General features: G+C 39.9%; 1 protein-coding gene across 1 annotated transcript in view; it reads right to left on the bottom strand.

Annotated features, from left to right (window-relative positions):
* The window catches only part of ttc27 (tetratricopeptide repeat domain 27), an 84,257-nt gene continuing 70,015 nt past the window's right edge, over positions 1 to 14,242 (bottom strand). The window contains exons 17-20 of the mRNA XM_086258226.1: positions 11,375 to 11,572; positions 7,617 to 7,728; positions 3,684 to 3,784; positions 1 to 2,743 (exon numbers count right to left, since the gene is read on the bottom strand). Coding sequence (XP_086114352.1) covers positions 2,618 to 2,743; positions 3,684 to 3,784; positions 7,617 to 7,728; positions 11,375 to 11,572 — 537 coding nt within the window. The 3' untranslated portion in view covers positions 1 to 2,617. The remainder of the gene's footprint in view (positions 2,744 to 3,683; positions 3,785 to 7,616; positions 7,729 to 11,374; positions 11,573 to 14,242) is intronic.

Here is a 14,242-nt window from a genome sequence, read left to right as displayed (position 1 = left end):
TCATTTCTTCTTGCCATTTTTATTTAATAACTGCAGTGAGGCTGGAAATGTGGATTCAAACATTAATATTAGCTCAGAGAATTTACCATGAAGACAACTGTCAAAGTGCAATCATCAACATTTTACATTGTCACAGTGCTCCACTCCCTCATGCGAGATCATCCATTTATAGGGGCCTTTAAGTCCTTACCCATATGGAAAAGATATATATAAATCTTATAAAGTTTGTATCTGTCTTGTGTGAAACTTGTATGAAAAGCATATAAAGTGAAAACAGATATAAGATCCCTTGAAAAATTATATAATGAAACTTGTATGTTTTGGGTACTTACTAAAACAATGTATGAAAGTAATGAGAAAGCGGCCACTTTCATGAGTAAATCATGTAAGCCTTATATCACATATAAGTTTTTACTATTTCTTTTCCGTATGGGTATCGCTGTGGTAATACTTTCAAAACAGAGGTTCTGGCTCTTGTGACAAATGGGCAGAGAAAAATAAAACACGAGCTCCAATACAGTGAAAAAAGAAGGGAGATAAAAAACCTGAGCAATGTCAAGGTCATTTTCCTTCTAGTTGAGGAAACAAATGGTGGTCTCCTCCCTGTATGAACTGCAGGGCAATGGGATGCGTGTGTGTGTGCTCACCATGTCGGATGAGTTGGGAAATGATCTCGCAGAGGATCAGAGCATGGCTCATGGTTTTTAATAGCCTTTTTATTAGTGAGAACACAATGAGTGGAGGTGGTGTTCGAGAGCTGAGTACTAAACTTAGGTAGTTAGGAGATTAAAGGGAAAGGTAAGTCTGCTTCTCTAGTATACAATTCTTCTTTATGCAACCAATTCTTTAAGAGATAAGACTTGGTGTTAGGAATTTCATTTAAATATTCATGAAGGACGGAAAAAGTCAATCATTTTGAGTTATTCTAGAAAGAACTTACACTGCAGCTACAATATCAAAACAACTCCGATATAATAAAACATTCTGCTTGGATGTTTTTTTAATTGCTGCCATTTATGTATCTATCACTTTGTTGCTGACATAAGCACCTTAATAGCAGCCTCGCCTTTCTTAATATGAGTCACTGTACTGTTGTGCTACTGTTGTGTCTTTTGGATCATTTCTTTAATGTAAATCTATAGAAAATAATTTGACTTCAGCTTTGATGTGTACATTTATAGTACTTTACTAATCTGTTAGTTACTATTGTATAAAGCGCTTTGAGTGCTCGAGTAGAAAAGCGCTATATAACCAGTCTATTTTCCATTTACCAACTAGCATGTAAAGTTTATGTATGCAAGTTGTTAAGCTAGTGGCAGTTTATAAAATAGCACACAACTACCTCATACAAATCTAGTCTTAGCAACTATTTGGATACATACATGTGTTATTGGCTGAAAGGGGAAGACAAGACAAACACCAATACATCCGTTTGTTTATTCCAGGCTGGTTAAGATCAGTGCCATTTCCTAGTTGACTATAAAATTATTTTAGCACAAATAGAGCTATATTGGCTTCCCTTCATTTATTCAAAATCCTGCTCCTCACATACAAGGTCTTGAATAACCAGCCCCCATCTTATCTTAATGACCTTATAGTATCATATCACCCCATTAGTGCACTTCCCTCTCGAACTGCGGATTTACTTCAGATGAGGTAGGGCTGGATCAGGAGACCCTGAATCCTTCCTTATTTATGCTGCAATAGGTGTAGCCTGCTGGGGAATCAGTCACCTTTCTCACTCACTGTGTGTTAATAGACCTCTCTGCACTGAATCGTCACTTGTTATTAATCTCTGGCTCTCTTCCCTGTCTTCCTCCCCTCACCCAAACTGGTCGTGGTGGACGGCCATCCCTCCCTGAGGCTGGTTCTGCTGGAGGTTTCTTCCTGTTAAAAGGGAGTTTTTCTTTCCCACTGTCGTGTGTCCCAGTGCTTGCTGATAGTGGGTATAAGTACAATGAAACTGAACTAAATAGGTATAAAAAAAACGAAAGAGCCTAGATTTAATATTTTTAGAGTATGCATTTTGAAATATGTCCGACAAAGAAGTTGGAATAGAGGCTCGATTTTTCTTCCATGTTCTGTTCTGCAGAAATTACCACAATGGGTACAGTAACCTACTGTATCAATCACATTTTTACAATCTAGGTCTATTTCTTTTACTACATTTACATGTGTCTCTTCAGTGGATGAGAGAGGGATCTAAATATTTACAGATACAGATGACCTAAAGCTGCATCCTGTCCCGAGAGCCTATTCTGTATGGATGCAGCTTCAAAATCTGTCAACTGATCACTTTGTTTATCACAGATAAAGGTGATTTTATCACTTCATTTACAACAACAAAAAAATCAAAGCAAGCATTCAAATTTTTAACACTGTATTTTAAGATGCCACCCAGTGAGTGTTTACATTTCAAAGTGGACATAAAGGTATGAAAATAGGATTACAAATTCAGTCCTTTGGCTTGCTTTATTTAACAGGTTCAGTAATACACTGTGATGATAAATGCAGGTGTAGAGCTGGTTTGGGTCTTTATTACTCAGTCTTACTGAGGACCCCTGAGAACCAAAGGTTGTCTCTTTTGCCACAAAAGGGGCATATTAGAGATGGATGGTCACTGTGACTGGTTACGCAGCTTCCCACTCAGATCTTGCAGCTCGGTGATGACTTGCTCCACAGCAGTAACGCCGTCCTGCAGCTCAGCATGGATCCTCCCTGTGGCCACGTCTGTGTGGATTTGCTGGAAGACGATATACAATGGAAGAGTCAAGTATAAAGTCATTAATGTTAACTTATACCACTGAGAAGAACGACTTAACAACCCAAACGCCTGTGTCTAAATCTTCACGTCTGACATTTGTCTTGATCGCCTGCTGGAGGAGTTTGTTCAGGCAGAACAGATGCTTTGAATGGTGTCACAACCTGGTAAAGACTTTGTGTCAGGCTGCATGCTGACAACATCTGCATGAGCATGTGCTGCCGTCATCACTTACTGAGTGAAGACCACGAGCTAAAGAGGTTCCAGATACCTTATTGTTATTTTGCAGTTTAAAATAATCCTTATTTATCTTATACTAGGCCTTGATGCAACCATTGACTTCACCCTGTGTCTGATGAAAGTAATTTAGTCTTGCCCCCTTTAAGGTCTGCATTTCTTCAAGCCAACTTTTCTTCTGATTGGCTGCCCATGGTGAAGTGAGGCAGGAAGGTGTGGCTTTCTTGCTCATAGCCAAAGCTGTACACCTAGAATGACCATATAAGGATGCCCATTCTTACTAATATCATGGAGAGCCAAGAACAGAAAGAAAATGAATCAGTGATCATAGCACTCCTAAACCTAAGCTTTTACTTATATGGATGGTATGAAAATGTACTTATCTTTTAATATCAGCGTTGGTATACAACATACATTAAATGTCCGTAAACAAAGGGAAATGCAAAATAGGTGCAAACAAGGTTTAGTGTTTAATTTTTCAGGGCAGGTCAGAAGTACTTGACAAGCAGTAGGAACAACCCGAAAACATCACTGAAAGAGGTCCTATAGGAGCAATTGCTACAGTAAGAACACACACAGTAGGACAGGCTAAACTCAATCCTCCTCCTAGTTCCTGATCAGGAAAACTGTCTATAAAGTGAGGCAGATATCTGCTTCGTGCTAAGTGGGGGTCTCTTAATGTTACCTTGGCTTTGGTGGCCAGACTCCTGAGACTGAGGCGTGTAGAGGAGAGTATCTGAAGAGCTTCTGCTGGATTACTCTTCTTCACACTGCAACTGAGTGCCACTGTGATGCAGAGAAAGAGAGACTTAGAGAATGCAGGGAAAAGCTTCTGCATCTGCAGAAGCAGCATTTAGAAAGTCAGAAATCAGATTTATTACCATGGTAGTTAATATTCTTTGGGACAACCGTGCACAAGCGCAAATATCAAATATAGGAATCCTAAAGGTGTCTTCCAAAACCCTCAAAAGTGTTGCATTTCATTGCTTGTGTGAGCTGTATCACTGGAGGGTGTTTGGACCATTTTGCAACCCACAAGTATGCCCCCAACATGGAGGGGATTAGGAGGAGATTAAAGGGATTAGAAAGAGTTCAACCAAGACCTGTAGTCGAGTAACAGCAACACATTTTCTAAACTCACTAGGAAGTACTATTTTGCTATCTTTTCTCTAAGCCCTCTCCATTTATTCTTCTGTCTTTAAACAAAATCAAAATCTAATCCTACAGATGGTAACACTCGAGTTATTCTCCATTTCAGATTGATTGGGCATTTCTACTGTATGACAGTGTCCAGCTCATTTTTTGGCGAATGTTTACCTCTATTTGAGTATTTCATAGAGTGTGTATATAATCAACTCCTAACCTTTTAGTACTTTGGAGGTGCTGATTCTCATTCCCACTGCTAGGATTCCCCAAATCTGAGGCCATGGTCCTCAGCTGGAAAACGATGGATTCCCCACCCCGGGTCAGAGACGAGTTCCTGCCCCAAGTGGAGCAATTTAAATATCTTGGGGTCTTGTTGACGAGTGACGGGAACAGACGAATTGGTGCTGCGGCTGCAGTGATGCGGATGTTGTACTGGTCCAGTTTGGGGAAGAGAGCGCTTAGTGTAAAAGCGAAGATCTCAATTTACTAGTCGATCGACATCCCTACCATCACATATGCCCACGAGCCGTGACTGAAAGAACGTGATCGTGGATACAAGCGGTGGAAATGGGCTTTGTCCGAAGGGTGTCTGGCCTCTCCCTTAGTGATAGGGTGAGGAATTAGGGGCTCAGAGCAGAACCACTCTGCTTAGGTTGCTGCCCCTGCGACCTGGCCACGGATAGTGGAAGAAGATAGATGGATGGAATCCTAGATTCAAGTGTGGCTGATGTTTGTAGCTTTCCCAAAATGTTTTGTAATTTTTAAGTGTCCCAGAAGCCATTTTCTGTACTCAAACACTATTAAACAATGTGTACTTGGACTTAGGCTGTATAGCTTCCGCTTAAACATAAAAGCGTCTGGTTGATAAAACTCTTGATCACCTCCCTGATTAAAGCTGCTGTTGTTCAGTGGTTCAGTTTGGACGCTTTCATTTAACAGTAATTGTTCCACCCCTTTTCCATTAGTGGACACTATAAGAATTTATGCTAGCCAATTTCAGGGGTTTTTCCTTGAAATTTAAATTTTTTACATCATTGAGTGTTTTTTTTAATTTCACAGATTTTAAATCAGGTCAGGGGGAGATACCAGCATGTCCAACTGTGAGATTAGGTATCAATCCCAAAGGACAGGTAATGCATCGAACGCACTGAATGCTTCTCCACCTAAAAGAGAAGCTCATGACAAAGATCTGCTCCTCCATGCCCAACTGCCAATACTACATGAAGTAACAGGCCCCATCTTACTTAGAACTCATACTACCACATCACCTCAATACAACACTTTACTCTCAGTTTACTTGTGAGAGCAAAAAACTATATTAATGTGGAGTTTTGTAACACTATCAGTTTTACGTGGGTGAAAATCACCTGACATTAGTGTTTTAGGGTTAACAGTAGAATGGGAGGTAGAGGCTTCAAGTTTCTCTGTGGAACCAGCGCCCAGTTTGTATTTGGGAGACAAACTGGGCGCTTACATTTTTTTAAAGGTTATTGGCAGGAATAGATCAGGTGACCCTGAACGCTTACCCAATACATCACAAAAGTATTCTCAGCACTTTACTTGTTTGTCGTTTTGTCAAGTAAGGGAGGTGATCAAGAGTTTTATCAACCAGATGTTTTTGTGTTTAAGCAGAAGCTATACAGCCTAACTCCAAATGTTGCATGTTAAAGCCTCAAGTCTAACTATTTTTGAACAGGTTCTTCCATTCTTCTTTGCAGAACCTCTCGAGCTGCATCAGGTTAGATGCAGAGCGTCATTGCACAGCCATTTTCAGATCGCTCCAGATATGATCACTTGGGTCGGGGCTCTGGTCCTGAAGCCACTCCACTGTTATCTTGGCTGTGTGCTCTTGGCATATAAACCTTCGGTCAAGTCCGGCCTAGTGAGCACTCTGGAGCAGGTTATCATCAAGGCTCTCTGTACATGACTGCATTCATTTTTCCCTTGATCTCACATCCTCACAGCATGTGGATGTGTGCCAGCGATGGTATTGGCCAGATGATGAGCCCAATTTCCTTGAGAGAGGACACTTTGCATTTAGGCCAAAGAGTTCACTCGTTGTGGCCGGGTGGGGCAGTGCCAGGAAGCCTAGCAGGGCAGCTGGGTCTGATCAGGCTCTCCCTATATCAGGCTGCACACCACCCCAAAAACTAAAAGCACTCTAAGTAAAAAGTCACCAATCCCGCAATATTGTGTACGTGAATTAAAACTGAACGTATTTCCATTTTGAAATAAGGGTGTAACGTGACAAAATGTGGAACAAGTGTTGTGGATACTTTCCAGATGCACTGCATGTATAATTTACCCTTTTGGTATTTGGAATAATTCATTTGCTGTTTTTATCTTAGAGGATGTAATGGTTCCTCTTTCAGATAATAAAACATTGTAAGTAAAATTTATTTATACAGCACTTTTTAAAACAGGAAGTTATTTCAAAGTGCTTCACAAGGGAATAAAAGCAAACCAAACGAAAAATAAAACACTATAAAGAGGGTATAATAGCATATCCACTAAAACAGTACACTACACATGAATATTACCTAAATGCCTGTCTAAACAGATGTGTTTTGAGTTGTTTTTTAAAAGTAGCTACAGAGTTGATGGTGCGTAGGGGGGGAGGTAAACTGTTCCATAATATTCGAGCCAAGGTTTGAAAAGCGGGATCCCCCTTTGTTTTCAAACGAATCAGTGGATCTAAGGATCTGGTTTGGAGAGTAGGGTTGGAGAAGCTCAGTGATATAAGTGGGGGCCTCACCTTGTAGGGACATGAATGTAAAAGTGAGGATTTTAAACTGATATCTATACTCAACCGGAAGCCAGTGCAAGGATTTTAACACAGGGGTGATATGGGAGAATTTTGGTTTGAACATTGGTTTGAAGAGAGCTTGCAGATGAGCAGATGGTACTGTGATCCTGGTAGAATCAGATGATCAGAAGTACCTCTATAATGCTGCATCACAGACAGCATACAAAAAACCCCACAGACTATATGTAGCATGAGGCATTGATCGTTACTATTATTATACTGAATACAAATATTAACTAAACTAATGTAGACATGTACAAAAATCCAGTCTTATTCACTGACAATCAAATCTAACACACAAGTATTTAAAAGTATCTAAAGTATTTAAAAGTGAAGGGATTTGAATTGTGTTTTAAAGAACCCAAACATCACACCCAGGAACATGGCTAACATTAGTTGAGGGAGGAAGGATAAACTGATGGAGAATGCAAACACATTTAATACCTCACAGCATTATTATTATTTTTTCAAAGTCACTTCTGATTGCCTCTCCAGTGTTTAACTCTATGAATCTGTCTTACTGTAATGAAAACATCAAAGGTTTGAGGAGATTATCATCTAAACTGTAATCAGATATCGCTTTTCCATCTCATTGCCATCCTTTCATCTTCTCTGTTCCTCTGAGAAATGGCTGTGAGGGCATACAGAGCTGGGTGGTGAGCTAACCTTCTCCCATGTGGACAGCTTGTTTGATCACCTCCTTGAAGAGAGCAGGTTCTTTCTCCCAACCGCCTCCCTGAACCTCACAGCGATGGGCCTTGGACAGGAACTGCAGTGCCTAGAAAAACAAAACAAAACAAAACACAGAAGCTGCAGTACCATTCTGGTAGTCAAATGCAGCCCCCACTTTTACCCTTGACTTGTTTTAAATTTCCAAACAAGGAGACTGTTGGAAACCAAAAGTAGTGAATAATTGATGGTGATTCACTCGAGTGCTCAAGGAATCCGGTTGTTCAGTGATGACGCGACGAATCCTACTTCCGGGCCTAAAGTAGTCTGCGTTTAATATGGCTTTTGTGTTGTTAACATGTTTAATGTTATGTATTTTCTTCTATTTGATCTCAAAAAGCTCCTAAAACAGTCAGTGATCACTGTTGACCTCCCTCGGCTTTTATTACCGCTAATCATTTATTTAAGCTCAGTTTTTAAAACCTTAGGATGTAACTACAGCCCAGCCCATGCAGCAGTATATGAATGACTAACCTCGTATTGTGGATGGATTATCTCAGTTGTTCTCCTGGCTGAAGTTTGGTCCTTTTACAGCATCCTGCCATGCGATTACATTTGTTCCTGACCACCGAGAACACTCACGTTAACTTTTATCGAGTGGAAAAAAGTTAGCTTGTTTATATTATGCTAACATAGCTGTGTCGCTAGCGGTCATGTAGCACATCATCATATACCAGCTAGCCCAACTTCAGTAACCCTACAAACATCACTGCTGTTTAGTTTCCTGTCTTCATTTATGCTGGAAGTGATAACAGAGCTGTACGTTTTAATTTGTTTCCAAAACCCCGCAGTCAGGACATGCTATATTGTATTTATATAGAAGCTAGCTAGCTAACTCCCTGCTAACTTCTAACTCCGTTAAATGTCATAAATCCCGTTTTCATGGATGCCTGGATGTTAAACTCAATTGTTACACCTGGTAGAGCAGAACGCTGATCATTTTATTAAAGATGAAAGACTTTAGACAGTTTTTCAACTCTCAGTAATGCCATAGTGATCGTTTGATATATGGACCTGCAGCAGAGTTTAGACCCAGACACGGCTAGTGACGTCAGACTGAACAACCGGATAGAGGATTTATACGAGACCTTCTGTTAACAGATGGATCATTAGGCATCCAAACCTACAAACGGGTGTTTTCAAAGCCATCTATTGCCACTTTGTGTGGCTCAACTAAATACATGATTCAAGCAGCAAAGTTAAACAACAGGGATTACACTACAGATTTGACTTGTGAGGCCATCATGGTAACATTTTTCCACCATATGAGGTTTGTAAATGTTATTTTAATGTTCAAATGTGTTTTATGCGGTATATTACATCAGTCAGTGGCATTCTGTTAGTACAAGGAACTTTGTATTATTTCATTTTGTAAAACAAAATAAATTTAAGTATAAATAAAAATTGAAGAAAAAAAAAAGCTCCACACCAGTCTGCATCTATCCTTTATATTACTCCGATCTTGTGGCATGAATGTAAAGGACAACAGGCTATTGTTGCTGAAAGCTGCGCTTGTTTCATACTGATATATATACTGTGGCAGTCTCCATTTATGGGTGTGTTCGTCTCACTTTGTTAATGACTGGAACTGGACAAACAGAGAGCAGTAGCTTTTTTCTAATGATTTGCACATACACGCCACACAATGCTCAAGCCTTTTAATTTAGCTGATTTTTTTGATTAATGTACATTTCAAAATCAAGATTTAGCCTGTTTCTGAGCTCAGCAACAACCTTTCCCCCCCCCAGAGATGTGTGGTCCTTAAAAGATTAAACGATTGACATATGATTTAAAGAATAAGAATTTACAATTCTTTAGTCAGGAAGGAGTGCAGAAAGCTGAAGATGTCTAAGCAGAGTGCTGAAAGGCACAAATGTAATTCAATACAATGTATTTATATTAGAGGTGGACCGCTCCGATATTACGTATCGGTCCGATACTGACGTAAATTACTGGATCGGATATCGGAGAGAAATAAAAAATGTAATCCGATCCATTAAATATCAAAAAAGCACATCAAAAAACTTGCGACATGGCGTAACTCGGCTCATAACCGTAGCACGTCGGAGCAGTGTGCTCACATGATAGAGCGGCTGTGTGTATTTGTAGCCTCGCTACCAAACCAGCATTTCATCTCAGAGGAAGTTATCTCACAGAGAGGAATAAAGCAAATGTGTAAGTTCATCTCTGAATGTTTGTAAAGCATTTCCACGTTAAGCTTAACAACCGATACATGGAGTGACTGCCTCTTCTCCCTCCCTCTCCTGCTGCTACTTCCATGTGAAACTGATTAATGATCAGCTGATCGGCTTTTCTGTCGCGAGTCCGTCTCTCTTCTTTGTTTATCGCCCACTTTGCACCAGAAAGAGGAAACCAGCGGCTGAACAACAGCAGCACGTTTAAGCTTGATAATCTGTTGTTAGAATTGATTTAATATCACTTTCTACACCAGGATCCTTTTCTACAGCTGACGGCTGGTAACTGTGCAGGGGCGGATCTAGCAAAGTTTAGCCAGGGGGCCGATAGGGCATGAACAGGGAAAAGGGGCACAAAGACATACTTTTCTTTCTTATTCTCATTTAAAATGTCGAGCTTTTAATAAATAATTATCCGAATCTTACACCCAAAGTTTTAATCTGATGTAAAATGTATAGAAGTCCATTACTGTATATAGTAACTGTTAAGTCTAATATACCCTAGTAAGCTATAGTAATTTTCCTTTGGGAAGGTACCATCTGTGCAGTCTGCAATTCTGTTGAAGAAAGATGTTGAATCTATTTAATTATTCCTGAAAAATAATTGATTTCTGTGCATTTTTTTCACACTGCATCAAATTAAAGTTGATTACGTCGATTAAGCATCATGAGGTGGAGGGTGGGGGGTGGGGGGTGGTTCCCCATTTTTTTATTTTTTTGCTGGGAGTTTTAGAGCCCTATTGGTTAGGTTGCTTACTCTTTAAAATACCAGAATAGGGAGGATGGAGCAGGTTTAACTTTATTAGATTGATCAGTATTGCTGAACTATGAAATATTTTGGGTGCAGTGTATGTTTTGCATACAGGTATAACAGAATAGCTTTAGTGTTGTTGTTTATTTAAACTTGAGTATAAACTTATACAAAAAGCAGCAAGATATTAAAAAAACAGTTTTATTGATTAAAACACACTATATTGGATTCATATCGGTATCGGCCGATATCCAAATTTATGATATCGGTATCGTGCCATCTCTAATTTATATAGCACCAAATCACAACAACAGTTGCCTCAAGGTGTTTTATAATGTAAGCTAAAGACAGTACATTAATAGAAAGAAAAACAAATGGTATGCTTTAATTTGATCAAATTTATCTAAGATGATGACAAATTTTTGTGTTGAGGATTATCTTTCTGTAAAAGTCACCGCACACCACTGATTTAAGTGCATTTAGTTTTTATTAATGTTTAGGTGCCTTTACTTTGGTTTTTTATATAAACAAGAGGCAGATGAAAATGAACTTGTATGTGAAGTTGTTTCCTGCAGATTTCTGCATTACCTGTTAGGAAACAAACCGTTTGGAATCACATGCTTTGAATGAAGAGCTGGTCTGACCCTTTGTATAGTTGTAAAGTAGAAACTGGCAGATCCAAGACTTGTTAGAATAAAAAAAAACAACAAAAACAAACAAACAAAGACATGCGAGTGCATGTTACTGACCTTGTCGTCGTTTTCTGGGTTGGAGCTGTGGCCGTCACCATACAGCAGGGCATACTGTCGCCATATCTCAGCGTCACTGCTGTGGCGAGAACTGACCCGACCTAGGAGCTCCTTCAGTTTGGACTGGAGGGCTCCTGCCTGCTCACCCTGGCTGTCTGTCAAGTTCTCAACAACTGCTTTCACCAAGATCTGCAGAATCTGATGGGGAAAAAAACAAGTTTAAACATCATCATGGAAGATCTGATTTACTGATTTAAATGTGTTGCTACAACCTTAATCACTGTTAATCCAACCAGCAACGTTGCTCAAGACCATTAAAACCCCAATGACTGAGAGGCTGGATGGAAAATAATGGGCTTATGGGAAATGTGGTTTTCAGTTTTTATTTTTAAACTTGAATTTGTGATGGTATTACAGAAGTCTTTAAATAAATAGAGTTACTAGTCTGCTCATAATTATGCCAGTTTGCCACAGTTAGTACAGTTATTAGTACAATAAATAAATAATACAGTCAAAAAATAAATAAATGAAAAACAAATAACACAAGGAAGGAAACTTCTGCATGTAATACGTCAGCTTACTATTGGAACACAGATGAGTAATCAGAGGCCAATTGCACCAATAGAGTTTCGGTCTGATCATAAACTAAGCCAATCATGACTTTTTAAGTCATTCTAAGTCTGTTGCAACATCTAGGTTTAAGCCGCCTTCTTGGTATGACTGGGTGTAAATCTTATGGCTAGCCAGGAGCCAAAGTCAAAATTAGTACCGACATTAGGCATCACATGTTGACTTTACAACAAGCAAAGGTGGTAAGGACAAAAGCCATCAGCTGGACATATACAAACATGAGGAGATTACAGGTTTCAATAGCTGTCATGGTCAGGTCCCATCTTATCTTAAACACTTTTATAATACCGTATCAACCCATTAGAGCACTTTGCTCTGAGACTGCAGGCTTACTTATGAGTATATAAAAGGAGAATGGTACCCCTTTTCTGTGGAAGCAGTTTGGATTCAGGAGACAGACACCTTCTCTACTTTTAAGATTACGGTAGGCTTAAAATGCTCCTTTTGTTAAATAGTTAGGGTTGGATGAGGTGACCCTGAATCCTCCATCAGTTACTTTGCAATAAACTTGGCGGTGGCTATCATGGAAGATATGATTTACTGATTTGTGTTGCTGCACCCGTTAATGTACCGGTACCACTTTGCATGTAGGGCCTTTACCTTACAATAATAAGAGCCTTGAGGTGAATGTTTGGGGCTTTCTAGATAAAAACTGACTTGAAATTGATTAAGCCTGGTTCTGTCGCAGATTTCTTGCTTTTAAAAGGGATTAAGATTCGTGTTGAAGTGTCAGGGTGTGAAATTAGGTGCAATAGTACTAATTTCTGTGTTGAGAGAAAACAAGAATAACAGGCAAAAAGTTTCTAGGAAGTTCATTTCAAGTTCTATCCAAAAATGGAAAAGAAAATCTCCTCCCTGTGAACAGTAGCTGTAAGGAAATGAATGCATGTGCAACTATAGCCCCCATTAAACCCCATGAAGCACATTCTGCTGTAGATTTCTTGCTGTTAAAAGAGTGTTTCCTTTCCAGCATCAAGTGCTTGCTTATAGGCATTTTGTCTAATTGTTGGGGTTTTCTCTGTATATACAGAGTCTTTACCATCCATCCATTCGCTTCAACTGATCTTTTTCAGGGTCACGGGAAGCGCTGGGGCCTATCCCAGCTGTCACAGGGCGAAAGGCGGGGTCCACCCTGGACAGGTCGCCAGTCTGTCGCAGGGCCAACACACAGAGACAGACAACCATTCACACCTATGGGCAATTTAGAATAATCAATTAACCTATCCCCACAACTGTTAGGTAAAAAAACCCTGTGGGGTCTTTACCTAACAGTATAAAGAGCCTTGAGGCAATGGTTGCTTTGGTTTGTTGCTGTATGAATAAAACTAAAATTAAAATCAAACACTGTCTGATATATCTCTCTGACCTTACTGAAGCGCCATCTCTGCACTGTAGTTTGTGTTGCACCACAACTCAGCCCCTGATTTTTTTAAGCTGACAAAACTGTATTCATTTTGAATTTTTATTTCTTTGTACAGTGTGACTCAGTGTGTTGTCCTGTCATGAGCCTGGCAGAGTCTAATGCATAACTTTATGCTAACCTTACCGGAACAAATGCATAGCATTTCCTTTATCCGTTTCCCTGTGATTGGCACTCGTAAGCTTCGTAAGCATCAGGTGTCAGATCATATTCTCAAAAATGTTCTGAAACCCAGTAGCAGAAACCCTGACTGGCATTATTCTCATCCATGGACATGTGGAGATTTTCCAAGTTTTCCACCTCAGTGGGCAACAGAGTGCAGTGTCAGCATCAGTCTGAAGACATTTTGTCTTTCTGGTCATTCATTTGTCATTTTTGCCTCATTCCCCTGAGTCTTATCTACCATTTGCTTTCGTTATGATTGACTTTGAGTTCTAATAAATATGGCTCACTATCAAAATGTAATGACTTGTGGCTATAATAGAACCTAGGTCACAATAACTGGACCATGTTCTGGATTCGAACCCCGAACTGTTAATAGAATTTGACAGACCATTTCTCATATTGACAGTAACATTACTTTAATCTACACAGCATCTGCCTTTTTGTCTTTACAGACACTGTGTGTCAGAAGGTTGCCGGTTCGAGCCCCAGCTCCGACAGTCTCAGTCATTGTGTCCTTGGGCAAGACACTTCACCCATTGCCTACTGGTGGGGGTCAGAGAGCCCGGTGGCACTAGTGCTCAGCATCCTCGCCTCTGTCAGTGCGCCCCAGGGCAGCTGTGGCTACATTGTAGCTGCCATCACGTGTGTGTGAA

This window comes from Aulonocara sp. 'chitande type north' Nkhata Bay, linkage group LG13 (genome assembly GCF_057382095.1).
Source record: "Aulonocara sp. 'chitande type north' Nkhata Bay isolate Kocher_YH1m ecotype deep benthic linkage group LG13, A_spYH_male_GT1.1, whole genome shotgun sequence".
NCBI classification, from domain to species: Eukaryota; Metazoa; Chordata; class Actinopteri; order Cichliformes; family Cichlidae; genus Aulonocara; species Aulonocara sp. 'chitande type north' Nkhata Bay.
The sequence above is the reverse complement of the archived record's forward strand: the minus strand, read 5'-3'. Positions and strand labels throughout refer to the sequence as shown.